Raw genomic sequence first — 26,722 nt, 5'->3', positions numbered from 1 at the left:
TACACATACTATATACTATATATACATATATAAAATATAAATATACATATACAAATAATTATACTAAATATTTGTTACATGTATTTCATAGATTGATCAGAAGACTGATCAGTACATGTTTTATCACATATGTACTTTCTTGTGTATATATACCACTCACTGGTTTCACTAAAAAACAAAATATGTACACTGTACCGGTAGAAGTTGCTACCTGTCATGGACCCTCAGGGTAGCTCAAGGATAGCAAAGCTACTTATGCTACATCTGAGGGTCCTCCCTGCTCTGTGTGTATTCCTGTGCCCTCAGTATACTTCTATGACCTTGACTATAATGAGAGAGACTTTGTTAAAAGCTGGGTATCACTTTTTCCCAAGGCAGAGATGGGTCAACCTTTTTAAAGTACCTCCCTCCCATTGAACATCATTTACTACATTTCATCCACGTTTATGGCCAAACAACCTGCTCTAGCATGAGGATAAATTCAGCTGATCATTGCCAGTCAAGTCAGGGAATGAGCAGCACCCTGAATTTTAGCTGAATGACAAAAATATACAAAGCCTTCTCCAAGAATGGCTGTAGGGTTTTAAAAGAAAAGGAAGTGGCTGGACTCAGAGGCAGGAGTAAGGCAGTGGCCACTTGGAGGGCCTTGGGGGCGATCTAGGACCCCTCCATCCCAGGTTTGAGAAGTGATGTGGAAGACTGTCCTGTGCACAGTCGCCTCCACTGACTCTCCAGAGCCTTCTGATCAAACTATGCGGGGTCCTTGGGGTAAGTGGCGTTATCAGGCTGTAAGTGCTCAACTTAGCTCAATGACATTGAGCAGATTTGTAAGTAATTCATAAGGGCTCCGAGTTTGGGTGAAGGTGGTTTTTAATAAGAAGGAAGTAAAGAAATACTCAGCGTACAGTCACTGCCTCAGATGGAGCAGTAGGTAGGCAGTACCAGGGAGAGCAGCCCAAAGGCAACTGGCCTAGTGGAGAGGAGAGAGAGGGGCCCGGACAGTGAACTGCTATTGGGCTGGAGTACAGTGATCCTGCTAACCCAGAGGAGGAGGAGGAGAAGCCACCAGGTCCTTGGCTGGAGACTGGAATGGAGGTTCTTCTGCATGGAGACAGATACTGTCTTGCCAGGGGCGCATCTCCCGGAGCCACTGACTTGCAGAGCTGTTGCTTTTCTTTTTTTCCTGAGTGGGATTCTGGAAACCCATTCCTTCTTTTTCATTGGTGGGTTTGAAGTTTACAGTTCTTTTCTTTACTAATACTGTTCACTGGGCTGAGTCTGGCTCATAGTACCTCTATGGATCTGGAAAGTCTTTTCTTGAAAAATACAGTTTTTTATTATTTGCAAATAGGAATCTCAAAGCATAAAGAGAAAATACCGATAAATATAAATAAAGGAAGTGACTCTATCTCCCTGAGCCTCAGTTGGATACAAAGGTCTCTGAGCTGCTGAATCTCCGACTTGAGAGCCCTCCGCAGCATGCCCGTGACTGATCATGCCCTTTGGCTGAGATTCTCTCCTCAGGCTTCCTGGACATCCCAGTCTCCTGAGTTTCCAGTCTGGCTGTTCCATTGCCAGTCCTGCCCATTGAATGTTGGGCTTGCTCACAGATGAGTTCTAGTCCTCTTCTCACACTATTTCCTCCTCTCAGGAGATGCCAGCCACACTCTTTTCTCCAACCCAAGCCTTTATATATCACCACCAGTCAGCATGTCCAGTTAGGTATCTCCAGGGCTCCTTAGACACAACATGTGCGCATACTGTTGGTACACTACTGGTAGACCCCTCCCCTCACTCCAAAATCTGGACCCACCTGGCACAGAGTAGGTGCCCAGTAAATGTACATACATCAAGAGGAGAAATGGAGGCTGTCATTAGCTCTAATTATCTTTGCTGTGTTAAACTCTGCCAGATTGTATCCTTCCTGATGAAAAAGAAGGGTCTTCTTAACCTGCGTCACCTTCCTGGACTGTGCGTTCTACTCATCCAGCAGCCCTAGGCCTCAGCCCACAAAGACACGCGTGGGCGTGAACACAGCCTATACCCTTCCTCAGCGCCACGCACGCGTACACACACATGCTCACATGCTCGCACATCCACATCTCTGATCAGCTGAAAAGTACCACACGGTCTTAAAGCAAATACCTTCTATCGCCAAATTAAACAAATACAAATATAAGACTTCTTTTTTTTGAGAATAATAAAATCTGTTTTCTGTCTCTTCAGAGGTCAGTCCATTTTCAGCTTCCTGGCCTTGTTTGAGGCCTGTGATATCCTCCAAGTAACTTGGGTGACCCCCACTTTGCAAGAAGACGTGCTTTCCTTACATCCCCCCTCTACTTGTGCAGAGTTACATTTGTGTTTCCTCAGCTCTTTATCTGGGTCGGGGTGACCTACGAGGTGCTGACCACTCTCCTAGCACGCGGATCCTTGTGTGGCTGGACATGGAAGACCTACACTCACTAGTTTCGGCAGCTTCTTGTCCTGACAAAGGAGCCTGAAGAGTGGTTTTCTGGCCATCCTGTCCTGGAATTCTGGGCCCTGCATAGGGCTCTGTAGTCCACTTCTGTCAGCTCCAGGCCCACCCCCGGAAAGATTACTCTTGGCCCTGTAGCTAGAGTAGCCCTTTCTGCAATGACAGAATGCTGGCTGGATTTCGAGCTGCAAATCGCTGGGCCCAGAAAAAGGCAAGGCTAGCAGCCCTCGCCTTCTAAGGGCAGCCATGGTGTCCTGTGTGTCCCTCTGGTGTTGAACTTGCCATCCAGGGATTCTGGCCTCGTGTCCACCTCTCCCTTCAAACCCCTCCCTGAGAGCCCTTGAGGACTGTGTCATCCCTCTCAGTACCTCAAGGCCTAGCACAAAAGCAGACTCAGAGGGCCAACTCAGTCAATATTGGAGAATATTATTACATAGTAGGACCAGGTAGGCAATGGATGGATCGGGAGTTGTAATCATGCCATTAACTGGAATACCTTTAAAATGGACTTAGTACAGATCCTGCCCGGTATCTTATTCAGACACTCAATGGATATTGGGTGCTAGGTGCTTCACTGTGCTTGGGGGACCAAGCCGAGAACCCGAAGCTGCAGTCCCTGTTCTCATGGAACTCATGTGAGGGAAACCATATTCTCAGGGAAAGAAAGTACTTACAAGTTGTGATTGTCACTGGGAAAGAAATGAACAAGGTGACTGAGATTAAAGTAAGTGGGGGTAGGAGGTAGCAGGCTACTTCAGAGAGGGTGGCCAAGAGAGGCCTCATTGAGGAAAGAGGATCAAGGCAGGGACCTGAATGACAAGGAGTCTGTCCTCCAGGGAGAGGTAACAGCTGTGCGGCAAGGGTCTCAAGGCAGGAAAGTGCTTAGTGAGCTTGAGTAGCTATTGGAGATCCTTGTGGCTACACAGAGGGGGAGGTGGCACCAAACTATGGGGAGAGGAGGGCCGGCCCCAGAGCCAGTGTAGGATGCTCAGGTTCCACTCTGACTGCCTTGGAAGCTGCTGGTTAGCAAAGGGGATCTTCCTGAGTATAATGTGAATATGTTTTGGAAGGTTCTAGAGAACATCAGATTTAGCTGCCTTTGATGGTTTTGGCCTTGTTTTTAATAATACGTTTCATATGTTATATGAAAATGTGTTTTGGGTCATCTGGCTACCTGAGGCCATCATCCACAAACTCACCCCTTTACTCATTCCTTCATCCATTTGACCAAGTGGTACTGAGAAGCGAGGACGCCTCAGGCACTGGGGGTATTCCCAGGCCCTGCCCTCACGGAGTGGTCCCTTGTGGAAGACAGATGCTCATAGTGGGGCCTGTGCCAGGACATTGAGGCAGGAGACAGCTTCACACATCTGCGAGTTACCCAAAGGTCCACAGACTGCGGGTTGGGATTGTGAGGGGCTGGGGTGAGGGATGAGGCTAATAGGCTTGTGGAGACCACAGAGGGCCTCTCATGTCACACTAGGAAGCATGTTCTTGGGGCGCTATTAAAGAATGCAAGCAGGAGGAGAACATTGTCTGATTATATTTTATATAAAAACACCTGCTGGCAGGGGTTTTCTCCCAAGTGGAGAGGGAGATATTTGCTGTGCAGCCACCAAGATTGCAAATTCAGGCTTCATGGGCTCTGGCTGCCTTCCCCTCCCAGGGTCTTAGACAAGAAGGATCCTTGGGGAGAGATTAACTCATCTAGCAGCCCCATTTCATATTTGAGGACAGTAACTGGTTTGAGGTCACCACCGTTCTTGGCCCCAGTCTGTACACTGAACTATTTTGTAGTCAAAAATAGCCATTTTGAAGAGCAAGTTGATTGAGAGCCTGTAGAGGAATGGGGGGACTAAGTGTAAGTGTTCATGTGATGGTTCAAGCAGCCCACGCCACTTGCTGGAGACACAAGTCAAGGCCTGTTTCCCATCAGTGGAGGTCAGGATATTGTCCATGAGTATTAAGGAGAAGAATTTGCTTTCATTACTGTGGATTTAAAAAAAGTAATTGGACAGTCATACAATCAGATAAGTTATTCTGTGGTGATTCCAAGTCTTAATGCCCAGGTACAGCCCTGGGCCATTTATTTTGGCTGTGAACAGGGATGCTGTTTCACACCTCTGGTTTCCAGCTTTCCGTGTAGTAGCTGAACGTCTGCTTTTTACAGAGAAGAGGTCATCTGCTTGGTCAAAATAGCATTGTTTGACTTATCAATTACATCTTATAACCATATTGCCATACATCAGAAACAACCACCAACAACAGCTGTGTTCTCAGTCCCATAAAAGGACAAGAGTGTAGCTACAATTTTTTTTCCCCTCTTCAAGCAACACAGTAAAGTGATCAAGAGCATTGGAGTTGATCTCAGAAACAGCTCTGTCACTCACCATGTGTGTCTGTTCCAGGCCACGTAAATAACCCCACAGCCCCTTCTTCCTCATCTTTAAAATGGAGATAACAGTCCTACCAGATTCATAGACTATTGTAAGAGTAAGTAAGAAAATGCATATAAAAGACTTAGCACTGAGCCTAGCACACAAAAGCATTTGAAAAAAAAAGGTAGTTACTATTTTCTTCCTAAGTTAGGCTTTTCCTCTAAGAAGACTTGGAGAAAGATTTCCTTGTAGACTGACCCAGGGGAAATACTACCGTTAACTCAGGTATCAGCACTGCAGTGGAGACATTTTAAATCATTTACCTGGGCTTTGAAGAAAATTATGCTTTTCTATTTAATGGAGAGGCACAAGTGCACTTTCCTAAGCTCCCCACATGCCATCGGGTGGCATTTGAGTGGCTTGGCATTCCTGGGGCCACTGGGAGGTGGCTGCCACAGGGAAGCTGGAAGGGCACCAGCCAGTCCACATTTACCACAATGCTGACTCTACTGAGGAGGACAGTTGTCTTTCTCTTGCATATATCGTTGGATTATATGGAGGTGTTTGGCAATGTCTGTCAGAAGCACCTGTATTCCTATCTGATAAAGCACAATCATGTGTAAGTCTCTACTATTTGTCCAGAAACAAGCAGAGTTTCTTCATAACCTCCCCCTGGGGCCTGTTTTCTGGTGATCCAAATACTTGGCATCCCAAGAAGTAATCTTTCTAATCTCTTATCATCAAGTAAATGGAAGAATTTGCTGTCATGTGTGTGGCACTCAGGCCTGAGCTTTGTGGAATCAGCATGCCAGAGGCGCGAGTACCAGGGAGGGGAGGGCACTCAAAGCGCGGAGCCTGGCCGAGGCAGACAGGAGTGTATGGGTCACTTCCTTTAGGGTGAGTTTTCAAGTCAAGCAAAAAAAAACGGTTTTCAATTTTTTCTTACATGTGAAGGGTCCCATGTATGCCAACCCTTTGCTAAATACTGTGTGGTTTACAGGAGAAGAGTTTTCTGGCCCTTATTCTTGGGGAATCTGTCAAATAGGGAAAATACAATTTTAGACTTGGGAAAGGATGAACTTTCAGATGAGATGGCTGAGGTGTTGTGGGAGGCAAGCAGGACTCCATCCAACTTCTGCAGTTGAGGTTCCAGCTCTCCTCATGAGCCGTGTGCCCCCAAGTTCTTTATAAGCTGGGGATGATGATACCCAGTGCTCAGGGCTGTTGTGGAGAGTAAGAACGAGAAGGTGCGTGACAGCCCCGGGGAGCTGCGGAGCACAGGGACAGATGGAAGCTGCTGGCCCGGCAGCGGCCGCAGACCGCCCTGCTCGCAGCCTGGCCATCCCAGGTCCTGACTTGCTAATAAGGGTCTGGAAGCTGCCCCTAATCCTGATGAGTAACACCTGTGCAGCCCGGCCCTGGCTCCCTACCTCCCCCACCCCTCCCCCACCCCTGCACTTTATTTTCTCCCCCGAGTCACGTGTGTTCCCAGACTCTGTCATTCCCCAAACTTGGAGAAAGGAACCAGTGATTTTTCTCACTGGGCTGAACTGAAAGTTTCAGTCTCTGTCTCTCTCATTTAAGTATCATTCATCACTGTCTCTCAGATGTTACATTTGTGTATATGTTTCCTATATTTCATTCCATAGTGTCTGTCTCCATGGCTTATACACAGTCAGAGGTAATAAGTAATAAGAGTTGTCAGGAATCTAGTGACAGACCTTCCTCACAGGGCGTGGGTATTTTAGGAAATATCCTGTTAGAGATGCCTGGGGAGGGCAGAATTTCCAGAGTAACTACCATGTATCAGGCACTGTACTAGAGCTATCACACTGGTTACATTTTTCATTTGTGGCAATATTATCCCTGTTTTGCAGATAAGGGAACTGAGTCCCAAAAATATTTTGGATCACTCCAACATCATCCAGGTAGTAAGCAGCAAAGCTTAGGATTCAGTTTCAGAACCACCTCACTTCCTCAGGAAAAGAAAAGTCAGGGGACCCAGCCAGCATCTCAGATCACAACACAGAGGCACTGACAACTGCTTACACAAGAGCCATTAGACACGTGAATAGCCATGGGGGTGAGGGAGGCTATTCTTTAGAAGCCAAAATATGTATTTCAGATTGCTGTGGACACATTTCTAGAGATAGCAATAGTTGGTTTCTTGTCATGAGTATACTTCTGTTAAAAGTATAATTTGACCTACTACTGATCTCACCCTATCACCAGCCCACGTCCCTGATGCTACCTCTACCTATCACTTCTCCCTTAGCTTTCGACTGTTTCTTCTCCACTTCACAGCAAACTCATTTGAGGGATCTTTGCTTTTACTCACAGATCCCTTTCCCTTTGGCCACCCTATAAAGTAGCACAGTTGGTTATAAAAGATAAGCTTTTTCTTTTTCCTTCCTGAAACTAGTTGGTAGGGTTTTCCCCCGTCAGACAGGTTTTATAGACTTCAACAACAACAAAAAAGGTACATTGCTTAGGGAATTTCCTTTCTTGATGTCTTTGAGTTTCTGGAAGAGAAGTGTGCTCCCTCCCCAAGAGAGCCTTGGTTATACCATCCTGCCTCTAAATCAGTCCTTCCCTGTCAGTGACTGTGACCTCTTAGCCTCTGCATTCCCTGTCTTACAACGAAACCTTCCTTTCCCAGCCCAAGGGGATCTGGGTCCTTCCAGCCCAAAGGAACTTGGGTCCAATCAGCAGATCGAGATTTCCAGTTTATAGGTCTTACTTTCGATCTAAAATGTGGTCCTGGGCAGTCATGTGGAGTTAGCCCAGTGCTGCCTCTTACCAGCCACGCAACCTTAAGCAAGTAACTTACCTTTTCTAGGCTCCATTTCCTCATTTGTTTAAAAAGGTAAGTTGATGAAAGCAAAGTTCAGAAGGGTTGGTAAGGCTAGGATTCCTGTTTCCCAGGATAAAATAGGGGAGGACACCCCAGGCAAATGCACCCTTTCCTGATAGCCAGGGAATTGCTTCCAAATACTTGACTTAATGATCTTGGAAAACCACCTTAGAACCTTGATCACTGCTTAAGACTTAAAGCAATAGTTGTCCACCAGAGGCCCTGCAGGAGATGTCTGGTAATGTATAGGGTCATTTTTGGTTGTCAGCTGGAGCGTGGACATAGTTGTTAATAGTGCCTAAAGTGTAGAAACCAGGGCTGCTACTAAATGTCCTGCAATGCATAAGATGGTCCCTAAACAAAGCACCACAGCAGAAAAGTATCCTGGCACAAATGTCCAGCTCCAATGAGCTGAGGTTGAGAAGCCCTGGACTAGAGAGACATTGCCAGATCTGTTCCTTGCCCTCTTCCTCACAGCCCATTTGGCCCTCTGGAAGCTGGGGGAGGAAGGGAGGTTCCACGGAAGTTCTCACTATTTCTCAGCCTAATTCAGTAAGGTAGCCTACCATCAAGGTGCCAGGTGGCAAGGGCTGTGATAAAGGCCCTCTGCCTGGGGAATCCCTGAAATCAGGGACTACCACATGCTCACCTTCTCCATTATTAAACATTGTTCTCCAGGTTCTAGCCAACACAATCAGACAAAAGAAATAAGTTAGAAATATAAATGCTAAAAAAGAGGAGGTCAAAATGATCAATGACTACAGATAATCTGGGAAATTCAGAGAATCATAGAAAACTCCTTTGCAAAAATAAAGAGCAATCAGTATAGTGGCAGGGCGTAGAATGGTGAGCAGAAATCAATTGCTTGTATGTCCATATGCAATCAGGTAGAAGATGTAATGGAAGAAAAGATCCCAGTTACAGTGGGAACTTAAAATATAAAATCAAAACTTAGATTATTAAGAAGTGAATGTAGTTGCAATTAACATACAGAACCCAGACAACAGTGGTGTAAATAAGATAAGTTTGTCTTATTTATATGAATGTTATCTGGAAGGGGGCAGTCCAGCGACCACTCCTGGGGTGTGGTCCTTTATGGTTGAAGGTGGCTGCTAGGACTCCACGCATTATATCTCATAAGCAATAGGATAGAGGAAGGAAAGAGAAAGAAGAGTAAGTAAGGCTCCTTCCTTTAAGGAGACTTCTGCACATATCTGATTGACTAGAACTCAGTCACATACCCACACCCAGCTCTAAGGGAGGCTTTGAATTCCAGTTTATAGCTTCATCACTGTGTTCATAGCTTATACAAAAACAGAAAAATCAACATTCTTTTACTAAGGAAGAAAGGGAGAATGGGTATTGGGACAAACATCATGTTCCAAAAAAATGTAACAGGAAACATACAAAATCTATAGGAGACCATTTTAAAATGCTCCTAAAGGACACAGACAAGACTTGAACAAATGGAAAGGCAAACAATACAACTAAATAGGAAGACTCAACATCATAAAAATATCAGTTCTTCCTGAGTTAATTTATAACTTTAAACATGTTCCCAATAAAAACATCACCAGAATTTTTTTTTTTAACTAGACGGATGATTCTAAAGTTCATATGGAAAAATAAACAAGCGCGAGTAGCCAGGAAATCTTGAAAACGGAAGAGGAGGGGACCAGACTTACTGAATGTTAAAACATATTATAAACCTAGAATAATTTTAAAAGTGCAGTATAGCTCAATGTTGTAGCATGAAGAGTACAGAAATACATCCCAATATATGTGGGATCTAGTACCAGTATTTGATAAAGGTTGTATTTTAGTCAGTGAGGAAAAGGAAATCTCCACACATCAGATTGGCTAGAATTCAGCCTTATACCCACACCCAGCACTAAGGAAGGCTTTGAAATCTAGTTTATAGCTGCATCACCGTGTGCATGGCTTAAAAAGAAAAAAATTCTCTTACTAAGCAAGAAAGTAAGGATGGATATTGGGACAAGCAGCAAGACTACCTCATTTCAGTCAACAAGGCATTATTCAACATGTGGGATTGGGACAACTTACCAGATGTCTGGAAACAAAGAGGGTCTATACTTCATACCTTTTATCAGGACAAATTCCAAATACATCAAAGACTTAACGTTTATAAAGTGAAAGCATAAAAGTACTAGGAGAAAGCTTAGGAGAATGCTTTTATAACTTCAAAATGGGTAAAGCCTTTCCGATTGAGACATAAAATCCAAAAATGATAAAATAAAACATCAGTTACATAAAATGTATAATGTTAGCATGATAAAGCTACCATCAGCAATGTCAAAAGTCAAACAATAAACTGGGATGAGTTTTTATAATTCTTATGCCACACTAAATTTGTTTCCTAAAAAATCAGTAAAAAGCACCACAAAAGAAAAATGGGAACAGTTCACAGGGAAAAAAAAATGCCAATCACTTAAATATATGAGAGAAGGCTCAAACTTAGAGAGAAACTTAAGAATATACTGTGATACTGTTTTCACCCATCAGACTGTCAGACACTTGATAACATACCAGGCTGGCAAACAGGACTGTCATATACTGCGGAGGGAAGTGTGACTCATTCAACCTTTAAGGAGGGCAGTTTAGCAACATTCAGTGAAATCCACATTCTTGTTTTATCTGAGTCAAAACTTCTAGGAAATATGTCTGGTTACCTTCATATGTGTGCAAGATGTCATATGTATAAGCTTATTCACAGTGGCACTGTTTGTAATAGCTCAGTATTTGAAGCATTCTAAATGTTCCCCCATAAATATGTGGAGTATTTGCAACCATAAAAAATAATTAGGTGGCTCTTTATGTGCCCAAACAGAAAGATCTCCAATATATGTGCAGTGGGAAAGGTAAAGTGCAAAAGAGGGCATGTAGTAAACTCTCAGTTGAAAGAGGAGAGGTAAATATGTTTTCACATTTTCCTACTTACATAAAAAGTGTGACCAAGAGGTATGCAAAGAATAAATAAAAAGCAAATTGCCTGTAGGGAAAAGAGGCAGCAAGGGGAACAAATGCAGGAGGAAGAATATTTACTCTGTGCCTTTTTATACTTTGGGTTTTATGAACTCATGAAAGCATTACCTTTGAAAAAAATTGAATGAAACTATTCATAGATTAGTAAGTAGAGGCTAATCACATTGACTCTCACATAGGGAAAAGGATTTTGCTAAATTTTTTTTCCCACTATTAACAAAATGATCCACAGCTTTAAAAATGTCCCCAGTCCTCAAAAATGCCCTGGCCTTTTATTTGAGGATTGAGCAGGTAGAGATTAATATCTTGTCAGAAGTCCCTCTTCACAAATCTGTCCGTTCACAAGTTGATGAATACCTACTATGTGCCTGGCCATGGCCCAGGCGTCATGGAAACTCTCAAGGATGAGAAAAGCCCATTCACTCTGCCTTGCAAGCTGGGTCTCAGGGCAGGCAAAGCTGAGAAACAACTGTTCCTTACCCTCCTTCTCACAGAGGCTTTGGAGGCCCCTGGTGAATAGGCAGCACTCAAAGCCAGCAGGTGGGAGAACCGTGGGGCAGGAACTGGAAGCAGAAGCTTAGGGCTCCTGGGGCAGCAATGCTGGTGAGGAGAAGGGAGGGGACACGAGGGCCACAGCCCTCCGTGGCTACGCAGCAAGCGGCCTTTCTGGGCTACCATCTTCCAGCAGCCTCCGTCCCCTGTGCCCTTGTAGAAACGGACCTTTGCTCTCTCCTTTTTCTCTGCCTGAACAAGCACGGTGCTGGGCTTCCCCAAGCTCTCACATCCACTGAAATCCCACTTAGGAACTCAGACAGGTTTGGTACCAGCAGTATCAATATTTTTCTTTTTTAGTGGAACTGAAAACCCCCAGAGGAATAAAGTCCTATTAGCAGCCTTTCTTGGCCACCCCATCCCCCTGCATCTCCCCACCGGGGATCTTTCAAGCAGTACTAATTTTTCCTACACAAAGAAAAGGAACGTTAAGTCACTCTCTCTTCCATGGGCCTTGGTTTCATGTGAGGAGTTAGCGTTTTGGAGAAATAGACAGTGGAGAGGGAATTGGAGGAAATGACTGTTGACGAGATTTCAGTCATGAGTGGCAGGATGGCAGGAGATGTGTTTTGCCCTGGGGCCTCCGTTCACAGTAGCAGATGGGAGCTGCCTGTGTACTGCCTATGAAACATGCTTGGCCCGGGGGCCACCCTGGGCCTGCTACATGAGTGGCTTCTTCGCCCAGGGAGAATTGGAGGAAGAGAGCAAAGGGATGGTGTGCATCTGGGCCAAGGCAAAGGCAGGCAAAAAGAGCAGGAGATGGGGAGAAATAAGACTTTGCACCTTCTCTTGCCTATGTAGGAACCCTGAGCAGAGGAAAGGCTGACCTGAAGTGCCAGAAATGCTGGTTGCAATTTTCAGAGCGAGGGTAAGGTTGAGGCTGACTTGGAATCTTCCAAATCTATTCCTTTCATACACATTAGAACATGTCTTCCTATGACATGCAAAGGCTGTAAAAGAGTGCTGGGAGGGGTGGTACGTGGGTCCTTTATGAAGTTGGAGTTGGGGCTGGTGTTGAAAGAAGTCCACAAACGCAGAGCAGGAAGGTAGAGCAGCTACACAAGAGGCAACCCCAGCTGTGGAGCAGGAGGCCCGAGTGCAGACCCTCGTGTCAGCATCGCCCTTGTCACCTCACAGAAATCGCTTACCTTCTTCCAACTTCCATTTACTTATTTCTGCCACAGTAAGCACAGCACACTCTTCCTAACTCTGTGTTGTTTAGAACATGAATGTGGTTTGTAGACCACAGTGGTGCTTTTCACAGGTCATAGTCATTGTTTTATTACAATGAGTGTTGCAATGAAGATCACTGTGTGGGTGGGGGTGGGGGACTTGGAAAGTCTATACCATGTAGATTAAGAAGCATTGAAGGGGCAAAACTTAGCATGGCCCACAGGTCTACCTCTCAGTGACGCCAAACTTTGCAGGTGGCCAGACAGGACATCTGGCTCCCTGAACTCAGTTTCCTTATGAAGAAAGTGGGTGTAACAGTATTAAAGTCCTGCTGCTTTCATCATACATTTTAGCTCGTTAACCCTTTAAACAAGCAGGAATGTATCATCCCAATTTGACAGATAAGGTTACACACGGGCAGGATGACTTCAGCAGGGCCATGCCACAGTAGGGATTAAAACCCAGGCCTCCTGAGCCCAAATTAGCATTGTCCTCACTGCTCTTCCACCCCAGCTGGAGTTGAGCCTTGACCACACACAGTGACCAGGTGGAGGGTCAGGGAGCCCCAGTCCCAAGTGACTTGGCTTGGTTGGGCTCACTGTTCTTTCTGTAGTTCATGAGCATTTGCTTAGAGCAGCACATTTTATGTGTTTTCTCTTTTCTAAAAAAGTCCCAGCTGTAAGCAGAAATGGGGCCATGGGTATAAGGCAGGCAGGCCCTGTGAGTGCTTCCTGCCCCACCTTTGCACTTAGGCCTAGATTCCTGATGGTGGCTGGAGTTCAAGTCCAGACACCAGCAGGCTTGTGAGAAAGCCTCCTCTTGCTTTGTGTGCAGGGGAAGGAGCCTTCTTTGCAAGTCCCTTCACCCCAGAGTGGCTACTAAGGGAGCCTCAGGATGGGATCCCCCATCTGACAGTCTGGGTCCTTTAATAGGACAGGTCTGAGGTTTGCAGAGTCAGTTGGTAGAGGCATTCTTACCCGGAACCCCAGGTTTTAATACAAGATCTTACATGGAATCCCAGGCTGTTCACAGGTGGCCAGGGAGCTGCGCTGGTTAGAGCTGGCATGCCCAGGTGGCCCTCACTCACTGCACAGCACCTCCTGGGCCCTTAGGTCCTGGCTGTTGCAACCAGTGAGTCCCCCTTCCTGCCCCAGGCCCTTCCCCAACTCGGCCTGCTTGTCCCTAGAAGATTGATCTTGCACATCTGTGGTGCTCTTGCCAGCAGGGCCTGCATCACTCTCAGTGTGAATTTCAAACCCCTTTTCCTGGCATTCTAGGCTCTTCATGGCTGGTTTCAACATACTTGTCTTGCCTCATCATTCACCTGGGATCCAGTTCTCTGATCTCCTCACTGCCTTTTGCTTCTACTATCTCGGCCTTCCCCTCTCTCCTACCTTTACCATCTCCAAGATTTTCTTGAGAGTCACTGTTTTCTGGAGGCCCTCCCTGTCTTCTCTAGCCTTCAGTGGTCTCCCCCATGAAACACAGTGCCCTGTAAAGAAGCACCTGATTCTTACATGGTTTTATCTGATTCATTGATATTAATATATCTTAGTCTTGTCCCTTCAGCTGGTTCCCATGCTTAATGCACAAAGGAAGGGGGATAAGTCACTTCCTTCTCTCATAATCAAAGTCTAAATAACACTAATTTCAATACATAGCAGGGCTTCATTAAATAGCTACTGACTTTGACCTATTAAGCTGCAGCAGTCTTGAGATATTGCTGGGGCTACAGAAGCTCGTCCCTCATGTTGGGGAACATGGAGGGGCCCCTTTTGGGATTGGCCAGCAGGGGTGAGAGCCCTAGATTGAGGGTGGTTGGCAGAAGCTCAGGCCTCCTCGAAGACATGCCTTTCTTCAACAGAAGAAGCCCATGTTGGGATGATTGGAGCATTAACCATGTGGTTTTGGCCCTTGCAGGGATTTGAAACTGGATAACATCCTTCTGGATGCAGAAGGTCACTGCAAGCTGGCTGACTTTGGAATGTGCAAGGAAGGGATTCTGAATGGAGTGACGACCACCACTTTCTGCGGGACTCCTGACTATATCGCTCCCGAGGTAAGACCTGTGCAAAGGGCCACCTCCTCCTCCTGCCAGGGCAAAAGTGGGGGCCCATCTCCACGCACTGGAGTCATCTAGTGGTGCTAGGGGAAGGCTCTGGAAAGCCAGGATGGATTCCAGGGAAACGGGAAGGTAAAAGGCTTGCTGATTTCTCCATAAGGAGGTAGTAGTGATAGGGGAGATAGTTGGTGAACAGAGAATAACAGGCCATTCCCCAAAGCTAGGCAGGTCCTCACTGAACATTACACTCTCATCCCACTCCAGAATTACTAATAAAACCAAGCCCAAGAAAAATTTGTTGCTTTGTATCATTGTTTCACTTCTTGGTGGCCAGAATAAAGGTGCACCCTGATAAGGACGGCCATTAGCTTCATCAGCAGTCGTTGGCCTACAGTAAAACGAGGACTTGCTCGTCACTTCTGCTGCAGTGATGATTCTACATAGCGGGCACTCAGGGTCGAGCAGGAAGAGGATGGTGACTGCCTCACTATGAACGGAGATTAGACATGGTCACTGTGAGCCTCACCGGTGGGTGGCCTTTCATGAAAGTTGTTTAGATGTCTTGCTCATCATAAAGTGTTAGTTCGCTTTGAGTTTCTCCAGGTCAGTCTCACCCAAACTGAGAGATACCTTGTGTGATATGATTCAGATTGCAGACATAGCCTACCCCTATATTTCATTTCCTTTTGGGGGACATTGTTTGAGCATCTGTTAGACACAAAGCAGTGTGGAGATAAAGAATTGACTAAGACACTTCCCACTCTCCTAACAGAACTTTTGGTCTAGAGGGAGTAACAGATAAGCAAACAACTAATTAAGCAGAATAAATAGGTATGCGACACAGGATGGTGTCTTCAGATATCAGGAAAGGCTTCTTGGAGCACCTGGTAGATGAATCCAGTTGTAAAGAGTAAGTGGGACTTCCTTCCGTAGGGGTGGGGAGCATTCGTGAGAACAACAGGGAGGACTGGAGTGGGGGTGGGGCAGGCACGGAGGTTCAGTATCCCTGGGCCCTGAGTTCTTCAGGACAGGGCCTGTGTTTCTAATCTCAGTACTCCCAGGATCCAACACACAAATCAGGCTCTTAGTAACACTTTGTTGAATGAATAAATGAATGAGAACTTGTAGCACTCCAGCATGAGCAAAGACAAAGGGATGAGCACGCTCTTGGCCTTTTTCTGGAAAAGGAACTAGTGTAGCTAGAACACAGGATTGTTATCTCATTACTCCTAGTAATGAGTAAGATTAGGAAAAGGGACCAAGGAAAGTGGCTTTTATCCTGTAGGATCTATGGATCGACTAAGGGTTTCCCAGAGGAGGAATGTCATCAGCAGACCTGTCCCAGGAAGACAGGCCACAGGGTGGATCAGTGGATCAGAAGGCAGAGTAAGGGATGGCCAGTTGAGAGTTTTCACAGACCAGGGGAGACATGGGGAAGCCTACGGAGAATCACAGAAGTGAGGATACTAAGTAATACGTAACTTCTCTTTAGAACCTTTATCTTCTAAGATATCTGAAGAGTAGAGATGTAAGTCTATCTCTATGAGTGTGTTCCCTTAGCAGGAACACTGGGCTTTCGATTGGGACCTGCTTTTTCACTGTCTTCCTCATTCATTCTTTATCATCCAAATGCTTGGTTCCAGTCCCTCTGTGAGTGAATGCCAGAGTCAAAGGGTGGACAGACCAGTGTAGTGGTTGAGGACACAGCCCAAGCCAAATATTCTGTTTATTATGAACAAAACTCCCACATCATTTTCTCAAAAGGCAATCCATTGACAAGACTCACAGTGAACAGCTCTGGTGTGTTTATAGTGAGGCACACTCTTCCTTCGCATTCCACCTTGTGCCTGCCACGTAGCATCACTACTGCCCGAGAAATGGCAAACAGCCCCTGGTCTTACTGTAGGTAAATTACAGCTGTAAAGGTATTGCTGCCTTTATCATGGGCTCCTGGGAAGAGGAAAGGAAATTATTCCTCTCCAGCCCTTAGCGTCGTGCCTGGCCCACAGTAAGCCTCAATAAATAAATGGTGACTCCATCATTATCCTTATCGATGCAGTTTGTGCCAAGGGGGTGGGAACACACAGTCCCGAGAGCTGCGATTCCAGGCCAGATTTAACCAGTGCCCACATGTGACCTTGATCAAGTTGCCAAGCAATTTTGATCCTCAGGTTCCTCATCTTTCAAATGGGAACAATTCCTGCCCCACCTCATCAAGCTGTTTTGAGAATCTAATGAGATTAGAGCATGGAAATGCTTCAGAAAGCATAAGCCTCTATTCAAATAGGAGGGGTTGTAAAGTGCTTGGCTAACCCCGAAACCAGAGACACATACCAAATCACTGGCTCTGCCCCAGGGCTTCTCTTCCCACCGTGTGCCCTTGGCTAACCCCTGTGGCACCCCCTTTCCTTTCTCCACCCAGTGCCCACTCCCGGGACATTGTGGCCAGCCCTGGGTAATGCCTGCCCTTCTGTTCTGCCCCAGCCCTGACCCAGTCGGGTTGGCTGCCATGCCAGGTGCCCTCCCATGGCGTGTGAAACTTTCTCACCAGCTCCATCACTGACAAGCTGATTAGGAAGAGACAATTAGGGCAAAGCCTAAAAGGAATTTTATAAAAGATGCCACCCAAGACGGGAAGGCTCTGGAGTGGGCCTGGGGAAGGGTGGGCAGGGCCACTCTGTGGTTTCGGCAGGGCCAGCTTGTCTGAGCACACACAGGCCACCTGGAGGCCACCTTCCCACCACACTGTGCCAGCACAGAACCCAGCTGTGCTACCTCCTGGACACTGGAGGGTGGCCACTTTGGCACCAAGAGTCCCAGGAGCCCAGGAGAGAAGGTGGCACACCCAGTAGGCACACAGAGTGGGCACGTGAGGCAGCCAGACTCCCGAGAGTCAGAAGAATGCCAGAGCCCCTACCCTCTGGTGACTTATGGATGCCCTGGGGAGAGAGAGCTGATTGTGAAAAAGCAACTAAGATCACAGTAGTATGTGGAAAGTGCCAGCAGATCATAGGGACAGGCAAGGGTCTTAGAATGTCAGTGGATAAGAGAAAGGCTGGGGAAGTCCAGAAAGCTTTCTAGAGGTCATGCGTGATAACATGACCTTGAAGGGCAGTACCCTGGTGAGCCAGGCTGGGGTGCTGGATCTTCCACGGCTGGTGGAGGTGCTGGCTTTGGCTTTACAACAGAGCAGCGTTCCTGGCTCCTCAGGACAGTGGAGTCTAGAGCTCTGACCTTCCTGATGCCACATGCTGCCTCCTGGGTAAGAGACCAAAGGTACTCACTGAACAGATCACAGCCCCAAATATGTTAGGGCCAGCCACATTTGCTTGCATTCCTTTTCATTCTAAACTTGAAAGATTCCAAAAATGTGTGTTTTTACTGTTTTCAAAATGCTTCTCCCTGAGTCTTTTATTTAATCCCAAGCCATCTGTATTCTGTAGAAGGGTGTTTTGAGTAGACCTCAGAAAGCCCAGGTCCTCCAGTTCACCTGTTCTGGGACAAGTTACCAGAGAAGTTCCCTGCCTGCGGTGTCCCGCAAGCTGGAATGATGAGGCATGGCCTTTGCTGCCTTGTGGGGAGTCCTGGAAGTACAGCCTCTTTAGGGACATGCACTCCAGCCATGCTTCTGTTGTACACCCTTCCCTTTTTGGAATTCTTTATAGAATTATAAAACATGACAGCAACTGGAGAGGTCATCTCATCCACCCTCCTGTTTCTGGGTAGCACCATGCCAAATCCTGCTCTGATAAGAGGAGAAAATAATTGTTGGATAGGAACATCCCTTCATAATCCCTTTCTTAGCAGTGGGGACAGATCAGCATTTGTTTCTACACTGAACCAAACATACATCATTGACTTGCTATATACTATGTATACATGGAGACCAAACCTGATAGAAGAAAACTGGGATTTAATACCACCTTCCAATTATACAGAGCTTTGTATTTTGCAGTATGTTTTCAAAATCTTCCACTTTAACTTACTTGTAAAGTTGAGCTGGGAATTTGAACCTCACTTAATAAACAAGGAAGTCAAGTGACTGGCCCAAGATCACCCAGAAAATTTAGCACCAAACTGGGGATGGAATGGAAATATTCTGGTTGGTCATCTATCTCTTCTACCTAACACATGGCCTGTGCCCCAGAACAATTAGGAAAGGGACAATTGCTTACTTTTCAAAAGGTTCTACAGCTTCTTGACTTTAGGTAGAAGTCCTCCCATATACTGGGATGATTCATTTTGTGAAACAGCAGTCCTCACACATCATTCTGCAGCAAGCTGACGGCATAGAGTATTTGTTGGCAGCATATTGTGTGCTTGCGTTTAACCTAAATGAATTTGACTCTGCACATTTGGGCAGAGGAAAAAAACAGAAAGAAGACATAAATAAGCGACCATTGTCAAAGACAAAATGCACCAGGTAATCAGGAGATGATTTCATTTGGGCTATTACAATAGGGAAAATGTTCCATTAGTGAGGAATGCTTCAGGTAGAAAGAAGGGGGCCTGTGGCTTTATAGAGGCAGGCAAATGAGGGGCTGCCCAGCGAGTTTTATGGGAGTCATGAGAAACATTGGCAATGGGGTATTTCGTGGGTAGAACACAAAAGGTTGGGGGCATTTATTAAATATAGTTTCTTGTCCAAGAGCACAGGGTTCAGGTAAATTCAATATTGTCACTAATTAAAGAAGACTGAGATTCTGCTCACCTTTTCACCCAGTGAGACCTGGGCTGAGTATGAGGTGGACCTGAATTTGCTGCATTCAGTCACTCACAGCCTGGCTGTGTCTCTCTCAGTCTGCAACTTGCTGTTCTGACCCTGATTTTAGGGTCAAAAATAGGCATTTTTTTTTCTTAACATGGCTGTAAATGCAAGTCAGGAGCTTCATCTGGTTCTCAAACAAACAGCCATTTGTTCCCACTGGAGGACAGACCAGACGTGTTGACTTTGGAGAGTTCATAGTTGGCCCCCAACATAGTGCCTTCCAAACTCAATTTTCGCTGAATTTGCTCATTTGGAATCTAAATATGTGACACAGGCTCTATGGAGGAGCAAGCTGGAAACGAAGCGGTGCTTCCCAAGGGCCCCCGTGGCCCAGCTGGGGCCTTAGGCAGGGCGTGGGTGAGCCTTGACATTGTTGTGTCCCGAACAGATCCTGCAGGAGTTGGAGTACGGCCCCTCAGTGGACTGGTGGGCCCTGGGGGTGCTGATGTATGAGATGATGGCTGGGCAGCCCCCCTTCGAAGCCGACAATGAGGACGACCTGTTTGAGTCCATCCTCCATGATGACGTGCTCTACCCAGTCTGGCTCAGCAAGGAGGCCGTCAGCATCCTGAAGGCGGTGAGTCACCACCCCTCAGCCACATTTCTGCTCCCCCAGCCTTCCCACCATCACTTGCTTCCTTCTCACACAGTCCCTCTCGCTCCTGTCCCTGCCCCACTCCTTTCTCCCAGTCTCTCCCTGCCTCTCTGTCCCACCTCTGCCCACACTGAATGGGAGGACTTACAGTGGTCATCGCATGGCATTCAGGCCCAGTTCAAGGGCTGCTGCCAAGAGAATGGGGCGTGGGACAAATTGCTTTTCTGTGGGAAAGGGACAGCATGTTGTGTTTCCTTGTGGGAGCTCTGCACACATCTGTGTCCTGCTGGGGTTCAGAGGGGGCAGGACCCACCCAGGCTGCCCTGGGATTGCCCCTGCTGCTGACACTCCTTCCTTATCTGCCACCGGTGGCCTGTCTCCCTTTGGGTCCTGCAAAGTGAGAAAAAGAGGAGGGGAGAGAGGGGCGAGTGCGTGCACCTGTGTCTGGGACAGTATCACTGTGGCTAGAGAGCTAATCAGAAATGAAGTGCAGCCATGCTTGACTCAGACGTCTAAGACAGAGACTGTCCCTGTCCCTACAAATAAGCCCTCACATGTGAAATGCTTCCTACTTGCTCCACACAGCCATTTATAATACAGTGTATGGCACCTGAACTGAGGCAGGTTAGCAAAGTTCCCTACACCTCTTGGAATGCTGTGGAAGCTGAGGGGCAGGGAAGGTAAGCAGGCCAGTTTACCTGAGAAGGGTCACACCGCTACGTTGAGGCAGGACCAGGGTGACCATCCAGGCACCCTACCTTCCCGTCCCAGCTTCTTTCACCCATCAGAATGCTCCAAAGCTTGGCAGTTGGCATGCCATGTTTGCAAAATTTGCCTTATCCAAGTACCCTCTCTACCATGATTTACTTTTCTTGTTCTTTCAATCAGTATATATATTTTACAAAGAAATTTTATATTACTATCATAAATGGAAAATCAGGATCTCTTGCCATAATTAATTAACATAAATCATCCTATGAAAATGGTGAAAGACCTACAGTCATTTTACAGGTGTCCAGGAGCCCACATGCTGTGGTTTGGGAAATGCCCCCCCAGAACAGGTCACTGTTCTCTGCAGTTCTGTCCTTTCTTCCTCTATCCTTCTTTCCTTCCCCATCACATCCCTGCCCTCCCTTGCTAATCTGTTTGCCTTTCTCTCCCTCCCTCCCATCCATTAATTCAATTAACTAGTATTTACTGTTGCCAGTACTATTTGTGCTGAGTGCTAAGTGAATATTGGTAAATATAACAGCCATGTCCCCACCTTGTGAAGACTGCAGTCCAGCAGAAGGTGGGCAACAAATAAAAAGTGCATCTCTATGTAGTTACAGTTGGAATAAGAGTGGGGAAGGAAGCAAACAGAGTATGTTCAGTCACTCATTCATTTCTTCAGTATGTGTTTATTGAGCATCTAGGATGTGCCCGGCCCCATGCCAGGTGTCAGCTAAGGAAGAACTTGAAGCACCCCAGGCAGCCAGGACACAATACAGCAGAGCTGGTCACTCGCCCCAGGCCCTGGACGCCAGCCCAACATGCTTTCCTTTGAGCCCCCCACTGGCACCCCAGCTGGGACCTTTGATTGTGGAAGATCCAGAGCAGTGGTTCCCATCTAGGGGCGATTTTGTCCCACACCCCTCCCTCAGGAAACATTTCTTTTTGGCAATGTCTGGAGATATTTTTAGTTGCCACAACTTGGAAGTGGGGGCGGGGGGTACTCCTGACATCATGTGGGCGGAGCCCAGGGAGGCTGCCAAACACCCTGCAGTGCACAGCTCCCCCCTCCACGGGCTTATCCAGTCCAGTGTCAGCACAGAGGACAGGAAACTGTGGCCTTCAGAGATTCAGAAGCTGGAGGTCATGCCTGTCAGCTGGTTGGTAACGTGAAGTCTCTGACAGAAGGCATCTTCCCTGTGCAAAGTGCCTCTGGTTTGGGGGCAGCTTCCTGAGACCTTAAAGTCTGTATGTTTACCCACAGCCTGGGCACTTCCCCTCCCAGAGCGGGAAGACAGGAAGCGAGGAGGAGGCTTCTACTCCGTTAGCCTTGGAACACTTCACTTCCTCAAGTGTCCCTTGATTCTAGGGCCAGGCCAGGTTTTCCATGGTTCTGGCCACTGAGCTGTGCCTCTAAGAGCTGGTGGCTACCTAAACGTGGTGCAGAACTCTAGGGAGGCTGCTTGCATAATGGGATCATGCAGTGCACAACCTGTGTAGCAGTAGGTGGCGGTCCTGCTGCCTCTCATCCTCCGCACGGTACCCTGACACCCAGCCTTCAGCCCCGCTATTCAATCATTTCAGGGGACCAAGTGCACTGCAGGAGCCAGGCCCCCAGCCAGGTGCTGAGAAAATAAGACTGATTCCTGTATCATAGAATTCACCAAAGGAAAGAGATGTTTAGACAAATTATAATTTAAATAGACAAGAAACATGAGGTCCCAGGTATTCACCTGAGGGGGGGTGCAGGAGGACCATATTTTGACTGGTTCTTAGAGGACTCATAGAAACTAGAGAGGGGCACTTGACCAGGGGAATTGAAGGACACAGAAGGCCAGGTAGGTAGTCCAGGTTCAGACTGAGAAGTTTCTTTGTACCAAAACTAAGGGGTATGGACTTCATCTAGTGGGTGATAGGAATTAAGGGTTTAAGCAGGGGTGGCCTCTGCCAACTTTTAGGTCAAAAAGATGAAGTGTATTGGTACCATCCCTACCTTGTGTCTTCGCAGCACCCCTTAATTCTTTCCTCTGTGGCTCGTCCCCTCCAGTAGTATGTAGGCCAGATCTGTGTGCTTTGGTTCAGGAACACCAGGCAAAGAATGGTAGGGGGCTGTCCCGGCCTCAGGGAATCTCCTTTGCTATGAAGCCTGAAGTTCTATCAGTGTAGATTTATTCCTTTGGATTATAGTTTGTTCTTTTAAATTCCTTTGTTTAAATACAGATTCTCAGCCTTTGTCCTGTGAAATTAACGCTATCTCTAACATACATGCATACACACACACACACACACACACACACACACACACACACACACTCCTACTTTTATTCTTTTAGTTTGGGTGTTCATCAGAAATATTCCCACCTGCCGGCCCTGATTTTTCCCAAGGTTATACTGATTTACATCTGCTCTATCATATTAGTGTTTGCAATCAGGAATGAATCATTTAATAGGGATAAGTTTGGGGTCACAAGATACCAGCCAAGAAATATAAAACACATCAATGTGATTTTTACAGACAAGTGAAGCAATAGGCCTTTCTTTTTCTTGTCTTTTATCTTTTGATCTACATGGGTATTTTGTGCTAGAGATTACAAATTCAGATTTTTTGAAAATGGGCAGGCCCAGGTCCAGGAAAAGGAAAGGGGCAGAAGGTGCCTTTAATAATTTATCTTTACATGAGTATCTGGTCCTCTCCCCTTACCTTGAGTGAGCTTATCAGACCTCAGTCTCCATGATGAGAAGACTTGAGAATCTGAGGGGGAATCAGGAAGTTAGAAAGAGCCTCAGTTCCTAATCCCAACTTGGTACCTTGCTGGCTGTTTGACCTTAGTCAAGTTAATTAACCTCTCTGTGCACACCTCAACAAACTCACGTATAAAATAGGGATAATAATAGTACCTCAGAGGGTTGCATTTGGATGAAATGAATTAATACACATATGCTATGCTCAGAGTGGTGGCTGGCATATAGTAAGGTCTGTGTAAGAGTTAAGGAGTCCCTGAGGAGCAAAGACCCTAAAAGTGCAGAAAACCAGCTTGGGAGGTGCTACCAAAGATGTGGCCTTGGATGACTTGTGTCTCCCTCACAGACTGTGCCTGCCAGGCGTGTCACTAATTGTGTCTATGTCCTCATCCCCACAGTTCATGACCAAGAACCCCAACAAGCGCCTGGGCTGTGTGGCAGCCCAGAACGGCGAGGACGCCATCAAGCAGCACCCTTTCTTCAAGGAGATCGACTGGGTGCTCCTGGAGCAGAAGAAGATCAAGCCTCCCTTCAAACCTCGAATTGTAAGTAGAGCCCAGAGCTGATTGCACACTGTGGGTCTGGCCCAGGTCCCCATGCACAGAAACAGTGGTCTGGGCACATTTTATAGCCAAGTGACACGGGCAGGAGGTAGTCAAGCCACTCCCTTAGGCTCTAAGAGTTCACTCCTGAGCATGCATAACACACAGCCATAACCAAGGTGGTGACTTATATGGGATACAGAAGAATATTATTAATAGAGATTTATTCATTTTATTTTGATCAAAAATGACACATGATACTAGTTTTCCCTTTGTGGTAGAGATAGAATGTTTCTGTATAAACAGATTCATTTTCTAAATAAGTCAGTTTAAAGAAAAATATTAACCAAATAATCCTCATAGTCCTTACATGGAACTAGCACAGGGTAGGAGTCGAGACTGAGTGACATTTGAGGAGGACTGTCCTGTGGGGCCACCAGGGCCTTTTCTCAGGCAGGTCTGAGGTCTCCTCTTCCTCCTCCGCCCTGTTCCCCCTTCTGACCTCTCTCCAGCCTCAGCACACACTCCCTTCCAGGTCCTTAGGCCTGTTGTGGTGATGCCAGGCAGAGGGGCTGCAATAAAGGGTGTTTAAAGCTCATAGGTTGGAAAGAGGAATCAAACTGTCAAGTCCGGGCTTGACTCAGAAAGCAAAGACCATGTCCTGGCAATGGCCTCCGCTGGATGGGAGGAGGGTCAGCAGTGCCCTCAAATTAGAGTGAGCGTGGGTGTGGGTGTACATGCATGTGTGCAGGGGGAAATATCTTAATTCTGTTGGCTTTTAGCCCAGAATGAGGGCTAATCATTTAGACAGAATGAGGCAATCATTTGGACTGAAAGTTTGGGTAACCTGGTGGCTAGCTTACTGGGCATGAAAGGGAATGTATAATACAGAAATTTACTGGGCAGGAGCCCCAGAGTAGTGAGGTTGGGATACTGGGTAAAGAAGCCCTGAGGTCATCCAGTCAGCCCTCAGTCACCCTGTATTCTGGCAGGTAACCCCTTCTCCCTTACTTCCAAGTACAGAAAAGACCCTCCTGTACTTGTGACTCATCAGAGAGGAATTCCATTGTATCCCAGGAGGTCTTCTGGGGAGCAATTATTAATAGTGCTGGGATTCTCAGAAGTGCTCCAGGTCGTGGGGTAACTCAGCTGAAGGGTATGGCCCCGGCCTCAGCCAGACTAGAGCATGGCGGGGTGAGCATCCCGGGAAACTCAATCCTGTTACCATTCCTCGTTTGCTTCCTCCTTTGGTTTTCATGATGTGTGCCGGCCAGCACACAGCTTGGAACAGGCAGCTGTCAGTTCATCTCTTTCTTTGTTCCCTTCCCTCCACTCCTGCCCATTGCCCCCGGCTCTGGGGCCTGCGGTACCAAGCCTGTGCTGTGGCTTCGGACAGGGCTACTGCGCATGCCAGCCTGCCCAAAGATGGCCCCCTGCCCCCAGCCAGGGCCTCTGCAGGTGGTCTTGAAGGACAAGATTACCAGCCGCAGACAGAGTAAGGGGAAGCAGGAAACCAAAGGCCAGGGATCGGAAGAGAAACTGAAGACTCAGATCTTTATTTGAGATTTAATTGAAATTAATGAACCCAAAGAAAATTGGGAAGTAGCGCTAAGTAAAGAATCCAGACCCAACAACCGGGAACCCAGGACAAGAGCAGGGACTGAGTGGCCGGTGTAAATCTGCAAAATGACTTAAATTTCTGCCTAGACTCAGGTCAGCAGAATGACATAAAGCTAAGCGAGTGGAGCGCTGGAGCAAGGTGCAGGGCAGAGAGGACAGGGCAAGCCCCAGGGGGACCGTCGGCAAGGGAAGTGAAGGGAATAGGGGCCCAGGGTGGGGCAGCGGCAGGCAGCATTCTTTGCTTAGAGGCCGCAGGGAAGCAAGGAGTTCTGAAAGATCTTTTATGAAAAAAGGCACAGCAAAGTTTTTAAGAATGGATTCACAGAGAAGAGTCTCTCACTGGGTTAGAATAGATGGCAGAACATTGCTCAAATCCTGCAGAGGAGAGTGCTCTGAGATTGCAGGAGTCTGAGAAGCTCTGGTTTTCAAAAGCCCTTCCCAGAGCCTCAGTAATACTGGGCATTCCTCACTGGGGCTTCAACCATCACTCTGAACTCGGAGTCAGATGAAAGTGCAGACCTGATAGGAGTTATACTTTGAGCAATATCTGGCTTCCCCAGGGGTAAAAGGGCATAAAAACAGGTGTGAGGTTTCTGTGGGCCTGAGGGATGGGGAAGTCCCAGGCACACAGGAAGCAGGAAAGAGTGAAGAATACATTAGGAAGCCGAGCACCTGACACCATCCACGAGTGTGAAGGCCTTGCCCAGCCCAGACAGGCAGGGTCACTGGGAAGCTGTCCCCATCTGGGAGAGCAGGTGCTCCTGTAGACAGGGGTGGCAGGGGCCCCGGGGAGCCAGCACAGGTAGGTCCCTGGGTCAGGGAGTCAGGCCCACTTGGGGCTCAGGTGGGACCCCACTTCCACCTACAGCACCAGAGACCTGTGCTTCTCTCCTCAGGAGCCCCCAGCCTGGGGCTGGAAGACAGGACTCTGTCTGCTTTCCACTGAGGGCCTCAGGTAGGCTTCTGGGGGCCTCAACACCCCCTGAGAGGATGGCAAAGAGGGCATGGGCCGTCCAGGAGCTCCCACCAATTCCATAACTGTCTTAGCGTTCCTAAAGACTGAGTACACCACTGCCGTGGAAATCATCTGTGTGTGTTCCCACTCACCTGCAGAGACCTCCGGAGTTCTCCTTGACACTGTTGGGGGTCAGGGAAAAGGGTGTTTATTCTGTTGCTTTGAATTCATCTTGGAGAAGAGAATTAGAACATCTGAACGAAGGATAAAAAGGGAAACTTACATTGTGCA

At 47.1% G+C, this 26,722-nt stretch overlaps 1 protein-coding gene across 3 annotated transcripts in view; it reads left to right on the top strand.

Annotated features, from left to right (window-relative positions):
* The window catches only part of PRKCE (protein kinase C epsilon), a 497,134-nt gene that overhangs the window by 447,406 nt on the left and 23,006 nt on the right, over positions 1-26,722 (top strand). For all 3 annotated transcript variants that reach the window (XM_036925881.2, XM_036925883.2, XM_036925882.2), the window contains exons 12-14: positions 14,357-14,495; positions 19,655-19,843; positions 23,713-23,859. In XM_036925881.2, the coding sequence (XP_036781776.1) occupies positions 14,357-14,495; positions 19,655-19,843; positions 23,713-23,859 (475 nt within the window). The remainder of the gene's footprint in view (positions 1-14,356; positions 14,496-19,654; positions 19,844-23,712; positions 23,860-26,722) is intronic.

The sequence above is a fragment of the Manis pentadactyla genome, chromosome 2 (genome assembly GCF_030020395.1).
Source record: "Manis pentadactyla isolate mManPen7 chromosome 2, mManPen7.hap1, whole genome shotgun sequence".
NCBI lineage: Eukaryota > Metazoa > Chordata > Mammalia > Pholidota > Manidae > Manis > Manis pentadactyla.
This window is presented reverse-complemented; position numbering and strand designations above follow the sequence as displayed.